Here is a 21,678-nt window from a genome sequence, read left to right on the forward strand (position 1 = left end):
ATTCCCACTTTTGGATAGCCTGGTTCTCAGTTATCCAGGGCAGATGACATTCCTGCCTCCTGCCAACTCAAGGCTGGGCACAAGGCTTGTGAAACTGTGAAGTGGGGGGCAGGGCCCTTTCTCCCCCTTCTTGCTAGTCAAACCCCTGAAGAACGGGACACACGTGACTGGAAGGTTCCAATCCTGCGGCCTTCAGGAGAGGGAAAGGAGGGGTGGGCATTAAAGTTTTCTTACTGGCTGCACTAGCACGTTGTTCTTGCCGTAGAGCAACCGTGTTCTTGAATTCTGGTGCAGGGACTCCACATACTCGCGGGCACAGGCAGCTAGCCTGTCCTCTGATGCATTGCCACTTGAGTGCCGCTTCCGAATCTGTGCAGAAAGGCACGGCTCAGCCCCCAGCCCTGGGAATCAGCCTCAGGGAATGTTAAGATTCCACACAGACCCTCTAGCTGACCCAGGGGTCCACTCTGTCCTGGGTCTGCTCTTGGCCGCCCTCTTCTCTCCAGCCATGGACCATTGGTGTGCTCCTGGCATTTATATGTTAAGTGCCAGTGTGGATAAAAGGCTCTCCTGAGGTAACCACTACCTTGGTGCATCTCCAAGGCCCAGATTGCGTCTGCAAAGAATATGGAGGCCAAACTGCCCTTCCATACAGGCTCATGGGCATAGCCTGGGTAAGTATGAGGGGTGGGGAGAGGGATACCTACTCCTAGGGCTGGGCGCTTTGCAGGGGAGTCCTGGCGATTAGGGGGACCCCGGATACGGTGCCTCTGGACTAGCTCATCAGCAGAGGGGTCAGTCCAGTAGTGATCAGCAGTCTTGAGCTTGGTGTACTCCAAGGCACAAGGTCCCACTGTGAAGACAGGGACAGTCAACTCACACGGTGCCCCTTTAGCACCTGTCCCTCAGCCCCCACTAGCCCAGCACCAGCCTCTCTGCTCTTAGGCTCACCTAGAAGAGAGGCCAAGATGGGGCCAAATACAGGATCTGCCAGTAACGCTTCCTTCTCGTAGTACTTGCTGCCAGGGGGAGAGACAGACAGCAGGACTCATTCCAGGGCAGTCAAGCTTACCAAGCAGGGACATCTCCACAAAGACCACATTCATGTGAATCACTAAGAAGTGATTACATAAGGACTGAGCTCTTTGTGGGGTGCCTGGTGTGGTCTACCCAGGTGGGTTGCCTGGTGTAGCACCCTTTGGGGTGCTAGAGGGGAAGACGGGGCAAGCCTATAGACTATTGTGAACAATCAAGCCTGCTGAGGCATAGGGGTGCAGGGCTGCTCAGGAGGTGGGCCCCAAGGAGGGGCTGCCTGGGGGATGGGGCAGTCACCTGCAGTTTTCCACGAGGTACTGCATGACCCTGTCCAACACTTTCTCGATGAGCGCTGTGCGTACCCATATGTGTTTTAAGGCCTGTAGGCTGAGAGCCGGGGCCTTCCCACTGGCAGAGCCCTGTCTCCGCAGGGCATCCTGGTTGCCCGCTGAGGGTTTCCTGCAAAGAAAGTGTGAGGGCTTGGGGGTAGGCCCTGGGCTGGTGGCATTGGGAGCAGAGTTTGGTGCCACAAGAACCCAGAGGACTAAAATGAGGGGTTGAAGTGGGGGACAGGGCATTGTGTCTAAAAGGAACCAACCCCCACCCTTAGGCTGGTCTTTCACCCAAGGGGCCTGGTAAGAGATGAGCCCAGGAAGCCAACCTGGAAAGTAGCAAATGCCAAGTGCAAAAAGCAGAAGAGAGGGATGGGAGGAGCTGGCCTGGGGCTCACCTGCCCTCTACTTGTTGCTGTAGCTCCTGTACCTTGTGGCAAATCTCCCCAGCCACTGGGCATGTCTTCCCCACCTTGGTGAACAGGGCTGCCATCTTGTCACTGCGCAGGAAGCCGGCAGCACGGCGTCTCAGCTGATGTAGCAGGCAAGCCTCCACTGCACCTGAGCCACAAAGGGAACGAGCACCTGAGCCCAGGTGAGAGGGGGAAAGGGAGAAACACTCCTCTTCCTCATACCGATGGAGAGCAGAGGGGCAAGGGCGGGCTCTGACCCATGCAGGGATGAGGGGGAGGGGTTTCAGTCTGAGGCAAGCCATGGAGACATACCCTGACCGCCTTCCAAAATTCCCCTCCCAGTCTCTCTGCCCCTGGCCAGGGTGGACCTGCAGGGGCTGACATGCCATACCGTCCCTCTCCCTGTCCCTCGCCTGGTGTGTCCATGCCTCCTGTATGCAGCATTGCCCCTGGGACTGTGAGGCCCAAAGCTGCCAGTCCCAGTGGCTCCTCACCTGCCCACGAGGGCAAGCACGGACTGCACCTATACAACAGGGACTGCAGGGAGCACAAAGCCCAGCAGCCCTCCTGGAAAGCATGGATGATGTGGTTGCTAAGGAACAGAGCTCTGGGAAGGAGCTGAAATATTGATGAGGCCACTGCAGAGATCAGACCCAACATCAGCCCCTGAATTATTGATGAGCCCTGCAGCCAAGAGTGAGAGGTTTCTATTTCCCATGCTGGGAGGATTTCCCTTCACTCATTCATGTTTTTAGGGGCTAGTTTTATTCTCTCCATCTGTATCCTGTAGGAAGGACTTGGTGGGAAAGGGTGGGGAGTTGCCCTGGTATATACAGAGCCTACAAATATTAGTATGTGAGGGGGTGGTGCTTGGCCATTATCAAGGAGGGAAAGCCCTAGAAAGGGGAAGGGATTTGACTGTAGTCACACAGTGGCAGAGCCAGGACCATGACCCAGGACCCCAAATCCTAGCCCAGACCCTTTCACCTTCTCCAGGTATGTTGGGGGTGCCACAGGTGTGAGGAGGGCTCCCCTCATATCACAGGTGCTCTTTCTGCATGGATTGACAAGTGCTGTGCTGGAGGGGGGAGTCAGAACAGGGTCTGGAGCTTAGCACGGCCACTTGCTACCTACCCCTGGGAAACGTGGGTGATAATGCTCTGAGCCCACTGTCATCTGTGAAATGGGGCTACTTAGGATTGGCGTGAAACGTTACATGAGATGAAGGGCATAAAGCCCTTGCACGAGTCTGGCACACGGGAGGCACTCGGTCTTTGCCGGTGCCTGAGCCCTCAGCCCTTTTTGGCAAGATCCTATTCCACAGTTAAGCTGCAAGGGCTGGGTTTTTACAAGACCTCTCCCTGGCAGGAAGGGGAGAGGGCACATTAGAGAGAGGGCCGCAGGCTGTCCAGAGGTGGGTGGAGATGCTATTCTCTCAGGAACAGGGGAACTGAGGCCCCTCAAGTCGACTGTGACTAGTGCTGTTAGAATATGAAGCCTGAGTTTAGGAAACGACCAGTGACCCTGGGCTCTCACCTGGTTTTCGTCTTCATTTTTAGTAACTGGAAGGCAGTCACTGCTGTGCTATAAGGGCTTTGTCTGGCCTGCTCCTGTACTGAAGTCAAGAAGTTGGAGAGAGTCCCTGGGACCAACCTGCAGGCCAGACCCAGTGAGAACACCCCAAGGGAGGGGAAACAAAGCAGGACCCTCCTCCTACTTGTTTCCTTCTGGGCTCTTCCCTGGTTGGGCCTCAGAGGACTTTATTTTACAAGGCACAGCCTTTCCTTCACAGCACGTTCATACACGTATGTGCACATGTGTATGCAGACGTATCTACATATTTACTTGTATGGGGCATGTGAGGGAATCTCTGCTTAAGTGTCCACATACTCTACTCCATGGCTGTCCCCTTGGTCTCTGGAGGTCCTGTGTGGCCCTGTGGTACACAGGTGAGTGAGTCCCAGTCTCTTGGTCCTGGGGCTGCAGCGCCTGTAGGAAAGTGGTGACCGTTTCCTGGGATTGTATGCCCCATTCAGAGTGCTCTGGAGAGAAGCGGCACTGAACACAGCCAGAGTGGCAGCTGGTGGCACCAGTCCTGCAAGGAATCATGTGCCTCAGTGATGTGACTAATTGCTGGCATAATGAGACATTAGCCTTCCCACCTTCCCCAGGAGACAGCAAATGCAGCCAGGCTGGGGAGCCTGGGAATGGCGGGGAGCAGCACTCCCATCCCGCCTGGCCTCACCCACCCTCTCAGGCAGCCTCTGAACACAGGCATTAGGGCTCTCTGGGGTGAGCGGAGGCATTCCTCAGCAATTACTGCAGGTAGAGAAGCCCAAACATCACGCCTAGTACCCTCCTGCTCACCCCACAGCCCATACGTTCCTTCTGTGAAATTCAGGCAAGATGCCAGGCAATGTCTGGGGAAGGAGAAATCCCTCTCAACTCTCTACTTTCCAAGCAAAGTAAATGATCCTCTATGCCAGGTATATCCTAATCCAGTTCCATGGGCTCCTTGGCCAGTGGCTGTTCAAACTACACTTGTTCTTTCCCATTCCCACAGGGCTGTCCACCGCAGAAAGTCAGCACGTGCAATGAAAAATACTGTGTGCAGCATACAGGCAAGATAGTAATACGATGATAGTAACACTAACAATGATCGAGAATTGAGGGTTTGTGGGTGGGCTTCTGGGCCTTCCAAAGACCCCCAAATATTGCATACAAAATTGTTGGTGTGCTCCAGTATGACTAGGTGAGTGCTCTTTGTCTGGATAAAGGATCCAAGATTTTTAGCTTCTAAAAGGAATACATGACCCCCAAAAGTTCTAGAATCCCTGCTCTAAGACTTTTGGGTTGCGCTGAACCACAGATGGTTCCACTGGTCGAAACTCAGATATGCAAGAATACTCTCCCTGCCCCACAATGTACAGTGCAACACCACTCAGAACTCGGTTGCAGAGCCATCAGCCACAAGGCCCAACTCTCCTGCTGCCCTCAGTCTCCAGAGAGGGCCTCTCACAGACTGTCAAGCACCCTTTCCCAGCAGAAACCAGCCAGAGGCCCATGTCTCTCCTCTCCTGACTGAAAGCCCAGAGCACCAAGCAGAACTCCAGCTCCTTATTCAGCTTTCTGTCCCAGACTGCCACCATGACCATTCCCTAGGGTGGAGGCCTGTGGCAGGAGATGCCAATCATGGCTCAAGCACCAAGTCAGCTGAACCTCTCCTCCTCCTAAGAGAAGGTTCAGGAGCCCCTGTCCCACTGGGTCCTGGTACCACCCACAGCCACTCTGGATCCGCCAGAAGAGGGGTGAGATATCCCTGACAATATCCAGCTCAGTGTACTAATTAATAAAAATCAACACTGGTTTTGGTCATTGGTTGGGGTGGAAAGGTTTGGGTAAATGAATTGAAACAGAGAAACAGACATGATTCAACAAGCATAACCCTCTCACCGCTCACCTTGCTCTTGGAACTTTGGAGTCATGGTGCCCTCTCTACTCTGTCATCCCATACGACTGACAAGAAGGCCCAGGGAACTGCAAGAACTTTGCTGTGGACATTTCCTCTCCCAAAAGGTCTGGTAGCATCTACCAAGGGAAAAGCTGGGAATTACAAGCCCAGACTAGCCCTGGAACTTTCCCTCACCAGCCTCTGATGTGCCAATAAAGTCTATTAAGTTATGGGGCTTAACAAAGGCTAAATGGGCTGGAGAGCCCAAGTGCTAACAGAATCCTAAAGGGCCCCTCCCACAACTCCTTACATACCAATTTAACCATTCCCAGGAGTCCAATTTAGAACAGAGAAGACACGGGTAGATAGAGATGGCAGGGACCCAGGAAGAACTAAATCTTCTCAGACCGTACTGGGAGGAGAGCTGACTGGCACCACTCCGGTGGAGGTAGGGTGACACTGTCTATCACCATTGCAAATAACCTCTGACCTTCTTCTGAGAATCTAGCTTACAGATGTAACTGCAAGAGTACTTAAGTTACAACAGCAGAAGACTGGAAACTATCTTCATGTCCATCAATGTGGACAGGTTAAGTGTACATGGGGCATTCATACAACAGATTATTAAACAACTCTGCAAAAGAATGAGGATGTTTTCTAGGAGCTAACAATGAAAAGTCTCCTAAAGCAAGATGCAGATGGATACCTTTTCATTACAAAAAGGGTACGTGGGCAGTAAACAAAGAATATAATTTCTTTTATTAGGATAAAAAACTCTGGAAGGATATATAAGAAACAAAAGTGGTAGTGGTTACCTGTGTGGGAACAGGTAAGTGGGGGGAAAGTGGGTAAATGGCGGCAGGAAAAGGAGTAAACTTTTCACTGTATCTCTTCGGTACAGTTTTGATTAAAAAAAATTTTTTTTTACATTTATTTATTTTTTGAGAGACATAGAGACACAGAGCACAAATTGGGGAGGGGCAGAGAGAGAAGGAGACACAGACTCCAAAGCAGCCTCCAGGCTCCGAGCTGTCAGCACAGAGCCTGACGTGGGGCTTGAACTCACAAACCATGAGATCATGACCGAAGCCAAAGTCGGACGCCCAACTGACTGAGCCACCCAGGCGCACCACCTGTACAGTTTTGATTTTTGAACCAGGTAACACGTTACCAATTCATAATAATAACAATTAAACAGGTGACCATCCAGCCCAGATACCATGATTCTATCATGAGACGATGTTAGAGACTTTTTCTAGCCTGCGAAATCAAAACTCACAAAACTCAGAAAGGCTGGGTCTGTCCATGGGCACCCAGTCCTTCACCAGTTCCCGCAGCATTCCTCCCAATTGGCTTGGTTCCCCACCCCCACAGGAATACCTGGGCTCTGCTTAGGGAAGCCACAAGTGATGTGAACTGGGCAAGGACCAGAGAAACAATTCAGTGGGCTAGCACAAGCTGAGATGTCACAAGAATGGACTAAAACTGGGGTGCTTAGGTGGCTCAGTTGGTTGAGCGTCCGACTCTTGATTTTGGCTCCGGTTGCGATCTCATGGTTTGTGAGTTCAAGCCCGCATCATCAGGCTTTGTGCTAACAGCACAGAGCCTGCTTGAGATTCTCTCTCCACCTCCCACTGAAAATAAATAAAACATTTAAAAAATTTTTAAAAATGGACTAAAACTATGGCTGTGCAGCACACACAGCAGTGATTGTTGAAGGGTCCTCAGCCAGCCTAGGGAGCCTCAGCAGCAACCCTGGCTATCACATACATACCTATGTTGAAAGTTGTGCTCAGCAGCCCAGAGGCCTGGTAATAGGGGGAGCCACTGAATGGCCTTCAGAGAACTAGGCCAGTTGGCTGAGATACACTATATCCAGAGTTAGCACAGCCTAACAGGAAGGCTAAGCCCAAGGCACTGAGCCAAGAAGGGATGGTAATGGGAGGAGCAGGTGTGGAAAGTAACTCCTGCTCCCCCACCTCTGCCGTCTGCCATCTGTGCAACGGGGGAGTTCGGTTGTAGTTGCCATAGAGAACCTAAGCGAGGAAAGTGCAGGGTGGAGCAGCTAGACAGGTGGCTGCTTTGGGTCCTGGAGTTTTGAGGATACTACTTAGAGCAGAATTTTTATTTTTTTATTATTATTTTTATTTAAAACAACTTCTTAAAAGTAATCTCTAGGGGCGCCTGGGTGGCTCAGTCGGTTGGGCGGCCGACTTCGGCTCAGGTCATGATCTCTCGGTCCGTGGGTTCGAGCCCTGCATCGGGCTCTGTGCTGACAGCTCAGAGCCTGGAGCCTGCTTCGGATTCTGTGTCTCCCTCTCTTTGACCCTCCCCCGTTCATGCTCTGTCTCTCTCTGTCTCAGAAATAAATAAACGTTAAAAAAAATAATAATTAAAAAAAAATAAAAGTAATCTCTAGGGGCACCTGGGTGGCTCAGTCGGTTGAGTGACTTTGGCTCAGGTCATGACCTCACGGTTTGTGGGCTCGAGCCTCACGTTGGGCTTTGCACTGTCTCCCTCTCTCTCTGCTCCTCCCCCACTCTCTCTCTCAAAAATAAACATTAAAAAAATTTTTTAATAAAAAATAAAAATAAATAACAGTAATCTATGCCCAACGTGGGGCTCACACTCACAACTGAACTCAAGAGTTTAATGCTCCACCAACTGAGCCAGCCAGGCGCTTCAAGAGCAGAATTTTTATGTACTTATTTGTTTGTTTGCTTATTTATAATTTTAATTTATTTTTCAATTTTTTCCCCAAGATTAGAATTTTTAAAAGATGAATGCCTTGGATGGTGGAATCAAGACGGCCAGGAGAGGAGCAGCCTCCCTGCAGATAAAGGAATGGGAGGGATGGGCAGCCTTTTTTTAAATAGGAACTTCTGGGGCACCTGGGTGGCTTAGTCAATTGAGCATCCAAACTTCAGCTCAGGTCATGATCTCGCAGTTTGTGAGTTCAAGCCTCACATCGGGCTTACTGTTGTCAATGCAAAGTCAGCTTCAGATCCTTTCTCCCCCTGTCTGCCTCTTCCCTGCTTGCACGCATGCACTCTCGCATTCTCTCTCTCTCTCTCTCTCTCTCTCTCTCTCTCTCTCTCTCTCTCGGAAATAAATAAACATTAGGGGTGCCTGGGTGACTCAGTCGGTTGAGCGTCTGACTGGCTAAGGTAATGATCTCACAGCTGGTGAGTTCGAGCCCTGCATCGGGCACTGTGCTGACAGCTCAGAGCCTGGAGCCTGCTTCGGATTCTGTGTCTCCCTCTCTCTCTGTCCCTCCCCCTCCCCCACTCACACTCACTCTTTCTCAAAAATAAATAAACATTAAAAAGAAAATTTAAGTAGGAACTTCTTCCAACTGCTAATGGGAGAAGTCAGTGTATTGTATGTAGCAGATGAAGTGGGAAGAGCAAAAAGGAGAGGCAAGGCATCATCCACCGCTCTCCTTCCCACTTCCCTGGCTGGCTATTTCACCCAGGGATTTGTAACAGTTGCTTCTACCTGGAATGAGCATTTCTATGGTAACTAGAGTACATTTTCTCTCAGCCTGCATTAGTGACGCTGACTGTTTGCTTCAGCTTTTGAGGGCAGTCAGCCTTGTTCAACGCCCTGAAACAAGAAAGCAACTCTCCCCTCCAGACTTTCATTAGGAGGAGAAGGCACTGCTCTGATATTCCAGAAAGCAGCAGGTGAGGGAAATGAAATTCCTAACACATACACCTTTCTTCTTTGCCCTGATGGAGATGCAGGGCAGAATCTGAGTGTACAGTGCTCACAATGGCTTCCCACGGACCAGGCCAGTGTTGGCCTCACTCAGTTCAGCAAGGGGTTCACTGTCTCCCGGAGTATCTCTGGGCACCATGAGTCCACTGTTTGGTGACGTGAGCTACATCTCCATAAGGGCCAACTGTTCCTCAATACCTCACACCACAAGGCTCCTCTCCTAGGTAGGCTACACAGATAGACCCATTCCTGGGCAGCACAGGCTTTGGAGCAAGACACATGTGGGTTCAAACTCTGGCTCCTTTCCCTATCTATTTGACTTGGTCCAAACCACTAAATCTCTCTGAGCTTCAGCAGCAATTAGGGAAAAGAACAGGTCCCATCTCAGTAGGTTTTGAGTGACTACAAGCCACAGGCTTTGCAGAGGTGCAAAAGGCTCCTTGCTTTCTTCTCGAGTACACTGAAGGTGATCATGAACATTGGTGCTTTCTTCCCTGCACCTCATGCCCATCCCCTGCCTTCTCTTCTGTCCCTCCAGATGGTCTGGCTATGTTCCTAAGGCCACCTACACACTGGGTTGTCCACCTACACACCGGGTTCCAGTCCCTTTTACCTCTCAAGGACATCATTCCAACAAACATCACTTCTCTTCCCTGTATCTTTAATATTTCCCTATTAGATACTACCCATTTGTACATAAACATAAAAAAAAAAAAACCCACCTACGACCAATACCACCTCCCTTGGTCCTATATCCCCATTCAGGTATTGAACCATTTAGCTAGGCCCCTTTATGTAAAATTTCTCAGGACAGTTGTCTATACTCACTTTATCTCTTCCTCTTCCCATCCGCTCCCCCTGGTTTTCCAACTTTCTTTTCTTTTCTTTTCTTTTTTTTTAAGTAGGCTTCACGCCCTTCACACCCAGCATGGAGCCCAACACAAGGCTTAAACTCATCAAAACCTGAGCTGATATCAAGAGTCAGACGCTCAACCAACTGACTGAGCCACCGAGGCACCCCTCCTCCTTTAAAAAAATCATTATGGGGCACCTGGGTAGCTTAGTGGGTTAAGCATCTGACTACAGCTCAGGTCATGATTTCATGGTTCATGAGTTCGAGCCCTGCATCAGGCTCTCTGCTGTGAGCACAGAGCCACTTAGGATCCTCTGCCCCCTCTATCTGTCCTGCTCATGTGCTCTCTCTCTCTCTCAAAAATAAATAAACATTAAGAAATAATCATTATGGAAAATTCCAAACATATACAAAAGTAAAGAGGACGAAAGAATTAACCCCATGTACCCATCACCTAACCCAAACAATGGTCAAGTCATGACCCATCTTGTTTCAGCCAACCACTTTTTCACTTATCCCCAGATTATTTTGAAGTGAATTTTAAATATTATATATTTTATCTATAAATATTTCAGTAGGTATCTGTAAAAGATGACTCTTTGAAAAAGATGTATATAATACCTTGATTGTACCTACAAGATTAATAAAAATTTCCTAATATTATAAAGGATCCCTGATTGAGTTCCTAGAGTTCAAATTTCTCTAATTATCTAGATACTCCTCACAGAATCATGGATTCTCAGATGGAATCCTGGAGAAGGTTCTAGGAGATTTGATGGGGAAGGTTTTAGGGTCACTTTTTTTTTTTAAGTTTATTTATTTTGAGAGAGAGAAAGAGACAGAACAAATGGGAGAGGAGCAGAGAGAGAATCCTAAGCATGTTCTGCACTGCCAGGACAGAGCCAGACTTGAGGCTCGAACCCACAAACTATGAGATCATAACCAGAGCAAAGATCAAGAGTTGGTTGGATGCTTAACCGACTGAGCCAGGCATCACTTTTTTTTTTTACAAAAATTCAAGTGTAATGTATTCTAGTTTCAGGTGTGCAACACAATGATTCAACATTACTCAGTGCTCAGGATGGTAAGCGTACTCTTAATCCCCTTCACCAATTTCACCCATCCCTGCTCCCTGTAGGATCACTTTCAAGTACAAAGAAGAAAGTTGCTGCGGGTCATTGTGGTGGTGATGGCAACATTTATTGAGCACCTACTGGCTCCATGCTGTGTGCTTCACCTGTGTCACTCCTTTAGTCCTTACACCAATCTTCCGGGGTAGGTTCAGAGTTCTTTGGGGCTGCTGTGGCCATGGTCACACACTTAGTGTCTCAGCTACTGATCACCACCATACGCCCTCAGCTTTGCTCCAAGACAGGGTGAGAGGAACCACTTCCCCAGAGGGCCTTCCTTCCTACTGGATTGTTTCCAGATGGAAGGCAGAAGGCAGATATCCTGAGAGTGAGCTGTTGATTCAGTAAGGGTGGGAAGAAGAGAAAAGGAATCCCTTTCACTGAAAAGAGACAGACTAAAAACTGCCTGGAGCCTGAATCTCAGAATGTGCTGAAAGTATCTCTGGCTGCAACATCTCAGGTGAAACACAATCTTTCCACAGCACCTGTTTCTCACCCAGCTCATTAGCATCTCCTTGCCATTCCCCAGAGGAGCTCACCGCAGCCACAGCCGACCTTCCAGGCTAACGAAAGCTGCTTAGCAACAGGGAGCGGGTGGTTAATAAAGCCCTAATGCCGTTCCCAGCTCCATAGGCCCCACCCCTGTCTCCCATTTACAGCTCATCTTTAGCCTGAAGCAACAACCCTCAGGTTGAGGATCTAAAGACCGGTGTGGGGAGAGCCAGGAACCTGGAGACTGAGGGGCAGGGCTGACTTCCCCCTGGGCTCTGATCCCAATGCCTTCTGGGGAGAGGAGACATTGAGAGTCTGAGAACCTGCTGTGCCAGGAACCTCTCTGTAAACCTGCTCTACTCACCAAACTTTAAAATCCAAACTCAGCACCCAATCAGAACAGAGCACACAGAAATACTGTGGAGGCAGCCACACCCAGACATGAAGGAAGGGCAGGTCCAGAGAAATGGTGGCTTCTCTGGTGCTCCAGGGTTGATGCCTGAATTACTTCAGGAAGAGAGCGAATGAGTTCTCTTAAAGCATGTGTATTATTATCTTGAATGCAAAGTTGAAAGGCTAAAGTTGGGACAGTTTGTTTACTTTAACCTTGAGTTTCCCACAAACAAAAGTTAAAAGCACCTTGCCCTTGGGGAGAGGGGGTGGCAGGAGATATCAGACTATACCTGGAGGTTTAAGAAGCCACAGGGAAAACAAGGAGAATTAATTTGATTCAAAAGTCTTTACATTTAAATAAAAATTTCAGGGGCGCCTAGGTGGCTCAGTCGATTTAGCATCTAACTCTTGATTTTGGCTCAGATCATGATCTCGCGGTTCATGGGATCGAGCCCCATTGTCAGGCTCCTCACTGATGGACACGGAGCCTGCTTGGGATTCTCTCTCTCTGTCCACTCCCTCGCAATGCATGCTCTCTCTCTCTTTCTCAAAATAAATAAACTTAAAAATAATAATAATAAAAGTTCCAAAGACCATATCATGGAACAAAATGCAAACTTGACAAGACTTTTTAAAGACAAAAAGGTGGTATCAGTGGTAGGTTTGGGCTTACTCTCCAAGCCTCAGCCTCTGCCTGTGGGAGTGGGCAGTCACATAGGCCTGATCCTCTGACAGCCATGCTCTGTGGTTGGAGAACAGCACACAGAGAACCACTCCCTGCCAACCAGGGGTTGCCAGCAAAGCTTCCACACAAGATTTCCTCACAAGGTTTCTACCTATAGGAGCCTGACCAGCTTCCGGACAAACAGGTTTAGGAACAACCACAACACACACACGCGCACATGCAAGACACATTTCTTACCAGTCCTGGGAGTCTCCCTCCTCCTGTGGATAATAGGAACAGGGGTCTGGTGTAACTTTCCTGGGTTTGCCCAGGGTCAGGACTCAACTCAGGGATTATTCAATTCCCTTTCTAAGGCTCTCCAGGAAGATTCTGTTTCCAGTTCAAATGTCTCTATTCTAAGGAAGCTCAGAGGAGCTCATCTTGCCGAGGCCTTGGCCTCCTCTGCCAAGAACAGAGGAACCAGGGCAGAGTAGAGGGGCCCAGGGCCCCAGTACTGTCCAAACTCCAGGAAATGTGGCCATTCTGTGGTTGATCCAGCCTCCACAGCCTCTGCTCTGCTCACCTCTCTCCTCATCTTCCCTGCATTCCAATTCCTTCCAGAACAAAGCTGGATTCTGGACAAGGCCAGGACAATAGCACAACCCAGTCAGTATAAGACTGGATCTACTTTAGACTAGAAATTCATTTCAGAGCATTTGCCCAGGGGTGAAGGAGACCGACATATTAGAATCTCCAAAATGCCAGAGGGGTGGAGTTTTCCATCAATACTTACCTATTCTTCCCTGCCTCTTCCCAAGAATCCCTGATTACCATTCTACTGTGTGATGCATGTAAACTGCTTGCAGACAGGAAAAAAGTTTGATAATCACTGCTTTAAACGTATCTTATTTTGAACCCAAACTGGGATTTACCTCACCACCGAATACCAATTTTGACGAAGCCTAAGGATTCCTTTTCCCTGTGGGCTTGACTTAGCTTTATACAGCTTTATACTTAGCTTGACAGCCCCTACCGCTAGCATTCTCCTCAGTGTATGCACCGAGCCCAAGGCAGGGGCAGCCGACTGGCAGAGGCTCAGAGATGCCTTTTGTTTGGCCCACAGATTTTTTAAAAATGGGAATTAGTTGGGGCACCTGGGTGGCTCAGTTGGTTAAGCGTCTGGCTTCAGTTCGGGTCATTATCTCAAGGTTTGTGGGTTCAAGCCCCACATCAGGCTCCATGCTGGCAGTGTGGAGCCTGCTTGGGAGTCTCTCTGTGTCCCTCTCTTTCTGTCCCTCCCTCACACGTGCTTTCTCTCTCTCTCAAAATAACTAAATAAACATAAAATATAATAAAAATGGGAAATAGTTGGGGCACCTGGGTGGCTCAGTCGGTTAAATGTCTGACTTTGGCTCAGGTCATGATCTCACAGTTCGTGGCTTCGAACCCTGCGTCGGGCTCTGTGCTGACAGCTCAGAGTCTGGAGCCTGCTTGGGATTCTGTGTGTGTGTGTGTGTCTCTCTCTCTCTGCCCTTCTCCCACTCACGCTCTGTCTCTCAAAAAGAAATAAACATTAAAAAAAAATTTTTAATGGGAATTAGTTATTAGCCTTTAAAAATTGGGGAATTTCAGAGGTGCCTGGGTAGCTCATTTGGTTAGGCAACCAACTTTGGCTCAGGTCATGATCTCGTGTTTCGTGAATTCAAGCCCCACATTGGGCTCTGCAGTAACAGCTCACAGTCTGGAGCCTGCTTTGGATCCTGTGTCTCCCTCTCTCTCTGCACCACCCCCACTTGTGTTTCTCTTTCTCTCAAAGATAAATAAATAAACATTAAAAAAATAAAAATTGGGAAATTTCATATAAAAACCCAGACTTCTGTCTTCTCTTAAGAAAAAAACAAAGGCCATGGCAAGCCTGGGCTGGCATTCCTGCAGGAGCTGAATAGTGGCAAGCAATATTCAGTCCACCCCAGTCCCCACCACCACTGCCTGCAGCGTCACACCCAGACAGCTTCTTGTGTGGACCTTTTCCATCTGACTGTAGACATTATTTAAGTTTATGCTAGCAGACCTAAAGCACCTCCTGAGATCCAGCAGAATGGGGCTCCTCTTGCTCCTGGGCTGACTTTACAATCCTGGAGACTTGGGTTTATTTCATAGCCCCTTGCTCTGTTTGAGCAACCAAAACTGGCTGAAAGGAGAAGCAGCATTCCTTTTGAGGGTAATATCCCTGCCTGCTGGGAAGAGCCCGGGGAGGGGGGGAGGGGGGGGGTGGGGGGGTGGGGGGGCTTCTAGGCAAGAGACAAAAGCAAAGCGAAAGCTCCATTGCTTCCTGGGGGCCTCTGCAATGATCACAGGAGAGCTGACAGTTTCTTCTCATCCCAATTGGCCTGAATGTGAGATACCCACAACTTTTCTCTCTGCCTCTCTTTCCCCTATTCCCCCTTGGCCACCCACGTGTGGCGCCCATGCACAAGCTGTTTGCGCTATTTTGTTCTGTTTTCTGTTTGTTGAATGTGCTCTGGATAAGGAATTAAGCCATGCATAATTGGGCCACCAGCAAAGCCCTTCTGGTGACAACAACAAATAGTGGCTAATGTTAGGAGCACACAACACAGGTGGAAAGGAGTAGGGGTCTAATATTCTTCAAAGCCACTTACTGAAAGACTACCATGCTTCTCCCCTAACATAGGTTCTGCCTGAGAAAAGCTGAGATGAGATTGTTCCTTGTAACCCTGAGAATCATAACATATCTCAAAGAACCAGGAAACACCCAAAGGGAGGTGTTGGGAACTGAAATCCTGCAAACCTAGTTTCATCCTCAACATCCAAAGGAGAAGGAAAGACAGACATTTCCTGAGCTCTTCCAATGCTAGAAATGTTCTCATGCATCATCTCAATCCCTCCAAAAATTCCTTGAGGTAGGAATCACCACCCTTTTTTAGGAGAGCAAACTAAGGGTGACGGAAGCTAAGAAACTTGTCCAAGATAACTTAGCAGAGCACCAAGATTCACTTGCATCAGTGTGTCACTCAGGCTGGGTCCACAGGCCATCTCTTCCCGATAGCTGTCCCTTATCTCTCGGCTTTTATTTTCTCCACACCTTTATCATACAGGATATATTTATGTGTGCACGTGTCTTCTGTCCCCAAAGAATGTAAGCCCTTGGGGGCAGAGACTCTGTCCATCTTGTGACTGCTGTTTCCCTATGCGGAAACAGGATCTAGCACATGGTGGACCCACAGCATTTGTTGCTGGACTGATGGCAGGCAGCTTTATATGCCTCACCATGCTACTGTCTGCTCCTCTCACTCCGAAACACACAGCCTCTCTTCACAAATTCCCAACACCAATCTCAGAAGCCAAGGAAAACAACACAGAGATGGCAAACTGTTCTTTAGAAAGGGAGTTGAAAGGAAGATAAAAGTCCTGGAAATCCAAGAAAACTCTATTGTGTATAGAGACTAGCTTGCCCCTGTAAAGGCAGAAGTCTTCAGGAGAGGAGGAAGTGATGGTTTATTACCAATGTTCTCCCTTTTAAGGTGGGAAGGCTTTGGGTTTCTCTCCTGTTGTAGCTCATGCTGTTTTGCCCCCAATCCAGGGTCTGGAGAACTGAGAATGCCAGAGCAACACAAGTGGGATTAGTTAGAAAGTTGAGGGGCGCCTGGGTGGCTCAGTCGGTTGAGCATCCGACTTCAGCTCAGGTCATGATCTCGCAGTTTGTAAGTTGGAGCCCGCATTAGGCTCTGTGCTGACAGCTCAGAGCCTGGAGCCTGCTTCGGATTCTGTGTCTCCCTCTCTCTCTGTCCCTCTCCCCCTCATGTTCTGTCTCTTTCTCTCAAAAATAAATAAATGTTAAAAAAGTTTTTTTAAATAAAAAAGAAAGATGTGGCACAGAAAGCATTCCAAAACACAAACCCTTCCCCAAAGTTAAACATAAACCAGAGCAGCAGTTCCCAGACCAGAATCACCTAGGTCAGTGGTTCTCAAGGCGTGGTCCCTGGACCAGCAGCTCAGAACCATGTGTGAACTTGTCAGAAATGCCAATTCTCAGGCCCACCCCAGACCTATCAGAATCAGAAATTCCAGGGTTGGGACCCAGGAATCTGTGTTGTTTTTTTTTTTTAATTTTTTTTCAACGTTTATTTATTTTTGGGACAGAGAGAGACAGAGCATGAACGGGGGAGGGGCAGAGAGAGAGGGAGACACAGAATCGGAAACAGGCTCCAGGCTCTGAGCCATCAGCCCAGAGCCTGACGCGGGGCTCGAACTCACGGACTGTGAGATCACGACCTGGCTGAAGTCGGACGCTTAACCGACTGCGCCACCCAGGCGCCCCTGGGAATCTGTGTTTTAACAAGTTCTTTGGGTGACTCACATGCATACTAAAGACCAAGGGAACTAAATACATATACAAATCCTTTGGCCCTGGAGATCCTAATTCAGTAGGTTGGGGACAGGGCCCAGGGAGAGCACAAGTACTTCACACCTGATTCTAATTTGTAGCCACATTTGAAAACTACTAAACCTGAGCACTCCTCTTTCCCTGGCCCCAGGACAGTGTCCTCAGTTCTAAACCCTCTTCCCACTGCCCCCAGTCACTCACCACACAGAGCAATGATGTGGCTGCTATCTTCATGCACAAACTTCCTGGTGACAGCTTCCTCCATGATTTGCTTCACCTGTGGACAAACGGGCAGCATCTTACTGATTTTTCTGATCAAAGGGTTGTGGGCAAGTAAATAGCTTGGCTCCGCTCTCCTGGTCTATCTCCTACTCTACTTGCAGATTAGATAGTAAATAGGGATGGGAGAGGTGGGGAAGCCAAGTGTCTTCTTGGAAAGGCAACCAGGAAGAGAGATGTCATCCACCAAGCAATCAGTGCAGATGTTCCAGTCCAGGAGGAAGTGCCTTGCTGTGGAGAAGACGGACAGGATGCCATTTGCTCATGTGTACTTAGCTGGAGAAGAGCTTTTGGGCAGACAAACTGTCCGTTAGGAACAAACTAGCTCATTATAGGCTGTAGATAAACAACCTGCCCCTCATTTACTTCTTCAACGTTCACCCAGGCCTCAGAGACACTCTCCACACGCTTGCAAGCCCAGCCTTCTTTCTGTCTAGATAGAACCCTGATGTTTTGGGTTCCTACATGGATATAAAAGTTTCCAATTACCTTGTAAGATGAGCAGTTACATCTGTCTTTAAGAAAGCCCTTTTTAAAAAGCACATACACACAACTTTTTTATTGATGTACATAAAACTACAGAAAAGGGTATATGTCATAATTACACAGCCTGATGGATTTTCACAAGCTGAATCCACCTGTGAAACCAGCATCCAGATGAAGAGACAGAACATGTGACCAGCATCCCTGAACACCTCCCACTGTCATGTTTCCTTCCACTCACTACTCTCCTCAGGGACATGTGCTATCCTGACTTCTAACAGCATAGAGTCTCTTTATGGGTTTTCATACTGTTGATAGATGAAATCACTGTGTGTAGTGTTTTGTGACTGGATTTCTTTATGTTATAATATGTGTTCACATTGTATGTACTTGTGGATTGTTCATTCTCCATTATGTTAACACACAATGAACTGTGCGTAGGTAGTTTCCAATTTGGGGCTGTCATGAATAGTGCTACTATGAACATTAAAAATGTTTTTTAGTAAACATAGGTGCTCATTTTTTGCATTTATATTTCCAGACAAGGCATTTCTGATATGTATATTCCACTTCACTAGATTTTGCCAAATAGCTCTCCAAAGTGGTTGTGCCAATTTACACTCCCATCAGCAATGTATGAGGTTTTAGTTGCTCCCAACATAGAAGTCAAGCACTTTTGATGTCCTGGGGGAATTTGCCAAGAAACAGATACTAATACTGGAGATTAGAGAGATGGATTACCTCAACCCCACTGTAAAATCTTATATGAAGTAAGCTCTGGGCAGAGCGTGTCTTTGTCATTCTTTGGACAAGGCATACAGTGTTCTGATGCTGCCCTTGCTCCCAAGACCCTTGCTGAGGACTGTACAGTTTGGAGAGTGATAAAGCTTCTAAAGCCTGCAGAGGAGGTAGGGAGGACCTGGAGGCTTCTCCCTATTGAAACTGCTCACAGTTAGCAGTTAGGTAGAGGGGAATCAGATTGATCCTGCACTCTAAATTGTTAAAAGCTTCCTAGGTAACTTGCCAAGCAGTGTTTGTATTAAACAGAGCATAAAGTCACAGTTTAAAGACCTGCGGGCATCTGAAACAGGCCGGTGGGGCAGATTTGGGGGTTAGAAGGACATACAGATGACTCTAGAATTGTATCAGAAACTCTGTATTGAAAGTCCAGCCTTGCCTACAATTATCCCCACTTCCTCTACTTGTGGAAGAGGAAGGATATATTTCTCTCTAAATCAAGTGCTAAAGGGAGAAGGGAACTAAGAATTCAGAGCAGGTTAAACTTTGTCAGGTAATATACATAGCTGTGGCGTATTTTGGGCATTTCTCATATTTGTTTAGGAATCATTCTTAGAGCAGTATAAAAAGCCTTCTAAGTATTGAAAAAAAGAATCATGGTATCAGAAATCTTTCCTACGTCCCTGACCAACTCTAAATTTGGAGCACAGCAACAATCCTAGCACATCCATCCATGGTTTAGGTATGGCTACTTTTTTCTTCTTGTTTATACTGTTCATATGAGCCTCTGTCACTAGACTGCTTGTTTCCCGAGGATAATCACTATGACTTGGGATTTCCCTTTTGCTTGGGGAGACCAGGGTTTAGTTGAAATGCTGATTTGATGTACTCCTGACCTAAAATGCTTTCTTGGCCACTTCACACAAAAGTGGTGAGGCAGCTTCTCACACACAGCTGGAAAGGTGAGGACTTTGACTACTTTGCCAACAAGAGGGAAGGGCACAAATAAATGTTAGGTAGGGCACAGTAGCCAGGCCACAGTTAATGCAGGAGAACCATCTAGGGCCTTCCAGGAGTTTATGAGAACACATAGTCTTCTCCAATCCTGAAATTCTAGGAAGAGGTAAAGGAACCATTATGGCAAACTTTAATATATGAGATACATATCATCATCCTTCTCTCAGAGATGAATAAAATAAGACTCAGGTTAAGTAACTTCTTCAAGTCAGAGTTAGGTCCAGAGTATTCCAAGGTTACACATCCCTACAGATCTTGCAGTCTCTAAAATCAGTAGATTTATTTACCAAATACTCATTGAATGTCTACTGTGTGCCAGGTCCTGGATACAGAATAGTGGACAAAACAGACTGGTTTCCTGCCCTCATGGAGTTTGCACATCTGGTAGAAGACAGCCACAAAGGTAGTTGCAAGGAGTTCATGGTTCCCGAGGCCTAATCCATTCTAATCCATACTGCAGGTTTGAGCTCTCCAGCTCTCATGTGCGGTGAGTCATTCATATGGGTACCCGCCCTCCCCCCCCCCCAACACGATGAAACTGAAATGGGCTTTAGGGCAGGGTCAAGGTAAAGGACGTTAGTAGAGGGGAGAGCTTTTTTCTCTTTCTGACATTTGGGGTGGGGCGGGAATCCTTAAACGGGGAAAAAAATCTTGAGTCTTAAAAAAAGCATTCTTAACCTCCCCCCCCCCCCCACCATGGTCTCTGGGTAGGGAGGTGGGCGTGGAGAAGCAGCGAGGTGTGCGACGAACCTCCTGCAGCCGCGATTCAGTTCCCAGAGGGATCCCTGAATCTTGGGTGTAGGGCAAACCAAAGCTAAGCCCCCAAACCACGCGTTTAGCGCTGAGGCCCTCGCGGGGCCCCGCCCCTGCCCATTCGGCTTGGGCAATGAAAGGGCAGCACCACTTCTCCAGAAATCGCCACCACCCCTCCCCCGACCTTGGTCTCCCAGCGCTGTTGCCGTCACAGGGCGGGGAACTGCGGGATCGCGGAGCAAACAAGCGCCGGAGCGCCGGCCTGGCTCCTCGGACTGAGGGGTGCTGCCCCAGATCCGGGAGAGAGCCGGTAGCCGCAGCCAGTCCAGGACCCCGCCCCCGCCCGGCCCAGGCCCGCGGGCGCTGGTGCCGGCGGGGAGGGGGGGTACGGACCTTTCCGCGTCCCCCCCGCCGGGCAGCGCGGGCAGGGACGTGAGTCTCCGGGGGTCTTTGCTCCTACTTTACCTCCTTCTTTACGTTCCACAGCAGTTTCTCTTTGACTGCGTCCTCCGCGCTGCCCATGGTGTGGCGGGTGGCAGAGAGGCAACGCCGAGCTGTCCCCCAAGCCCCCCGTGCGCCCTCGCCTCCTCCGCGCCTCTCCGCTCAGCGCCCCAAGCGCAAGGCGGAGCCCCCGTCCGCCGCGCTCCCCGCCTGCCGCCACCACCGCCGCAGCCACTGCCCCGTGCTGGGCTCCGCAGCCATCTTCCGAGCCCCGCACAGACGTCAGGAGGCTGGCCCGGCCCCTTCCCACAGTCGGGGGCGGGAGGGGGGGGGTGCGCTCAGCGACGGGGGGGTCGGGGCGGGGGTGAGGCTGCGCGCGCCCGGGGGCGGTGGGCCCCCGGGCGCGCGCCTAGCTGGCCGCTGTCATGGCAACGCGCCCGCTCCCGCCCCGAGGGCGCGAACCCTCATTGTGAGCTCCCGCAGCCAGTTCTGCGCCGCACTGCGCGCGGTAGCTGGCGCGCCCTGGACCCCGTGGCTGAGGGAAAGTCACTCGCACCGGAGCTGGCCTCAACCCAGCTAGACGCTCCCTGATTTCTACCCACTCGTTTTCCCGACGGGAAGGGCCGGGCCATTCGCTCCTCGAGTCTGGCTCTCTAGGAAACTAGCGTTAGTCTCCTGGCTGAAAGGCCAGAGCTCCATCATTCCTCTAAATCCCCCTGCCAGCCGGTGGCCCTCAGTTGCAAGACTTGTGGGAAGAGGAGCTGGAGCACAGTCACCCCGAGATTGAAGAGGCTGAGTTGCCTGTGAGGGCTCGCCTGTCAAGACCAGTTCTCCCTGTCTGGTACCGTCCTGCCTTCAGCTCTGTTGGAGCGGGGGGCGCGGGTTGGGATAACGGTGATCAGCGGGAACTTGTACGGAGCCTTCCACGCGACTTTCCTTCTAGACCTCAGCAGCCCATAAGAGGAAGAAAGGATTGCTCAAAGTGGTAACACCTGCTGCTGCAAACTGAGGAGCGGCGTGCACAAATCTAGGTGACAGGAAGGGCTTAGCCCTTTTCCACACGAATGGAAAAACTTCAA

At 49.5% G+C, this 21,678-nt stretch overlaps 1 protein-coding gene across 3 annotated transcripts in view; it reads right to left on the reverse strand.

Moving 5' to 3' along the window:
- SGSM2 (small G protein signaling modulator 2) overlaps positions 1–20,702 on the reverse strand; it is a 35,606-nt gene extending 14,904 nt beyond the window's left edge. For all 3 annotated transcript variants that reach the window (XM_047081276.1, XM_047081275.1, XM_047081274.1), the window contains exons 1-7: positions 20,624–20,702; positions 17,090–17,165; positions 1,766–1,928; positions 1,333–1,494; positions 952–1,019; positions 708–853; positions 235–369 (exon numbers count right to left, since the gene is read on the reverse strand). In XM_047081276.1, the coding sequence (XP_046937232.1) occupies positions 235–369; positions 708–853; positions 952–1,019; positions 1,333–1,494; positions 1,766–1,928; positions 17,090–17,165; positions 20,624–20,680 (807 nt within the window). In that variant the 5' untranslated portion in view covers positions 20,681–20,702. The remainder of the gene's footprint in view (positions 1–234; positions 370–707; positions 854–951; positions 1,020–1,332; positions 1,495–1,765; positions 1,929–17,089; positions 17,166–20,623) is intronic.
- Between the last annotated feature and the right edge of the window lie 976 nt (positions 20,703–21,678).

This window comes from Lynx rufus, unplaced genomic scaffold, assembly GCF_022079265.1.
Source record: "Lynx rufus isolate CCGP_SWC_20201006 ecotype Redwood Valley unplaced genomic scaffold, mLynRuf1.p SCAF_18, whole genome shotgun sequence".
Classification (NCBI taxonomy): Eukaryota; Metazoa; Chordata; class Mammalia; order Carnivora; family Felidae; genus Lynx; species Lynx rufus.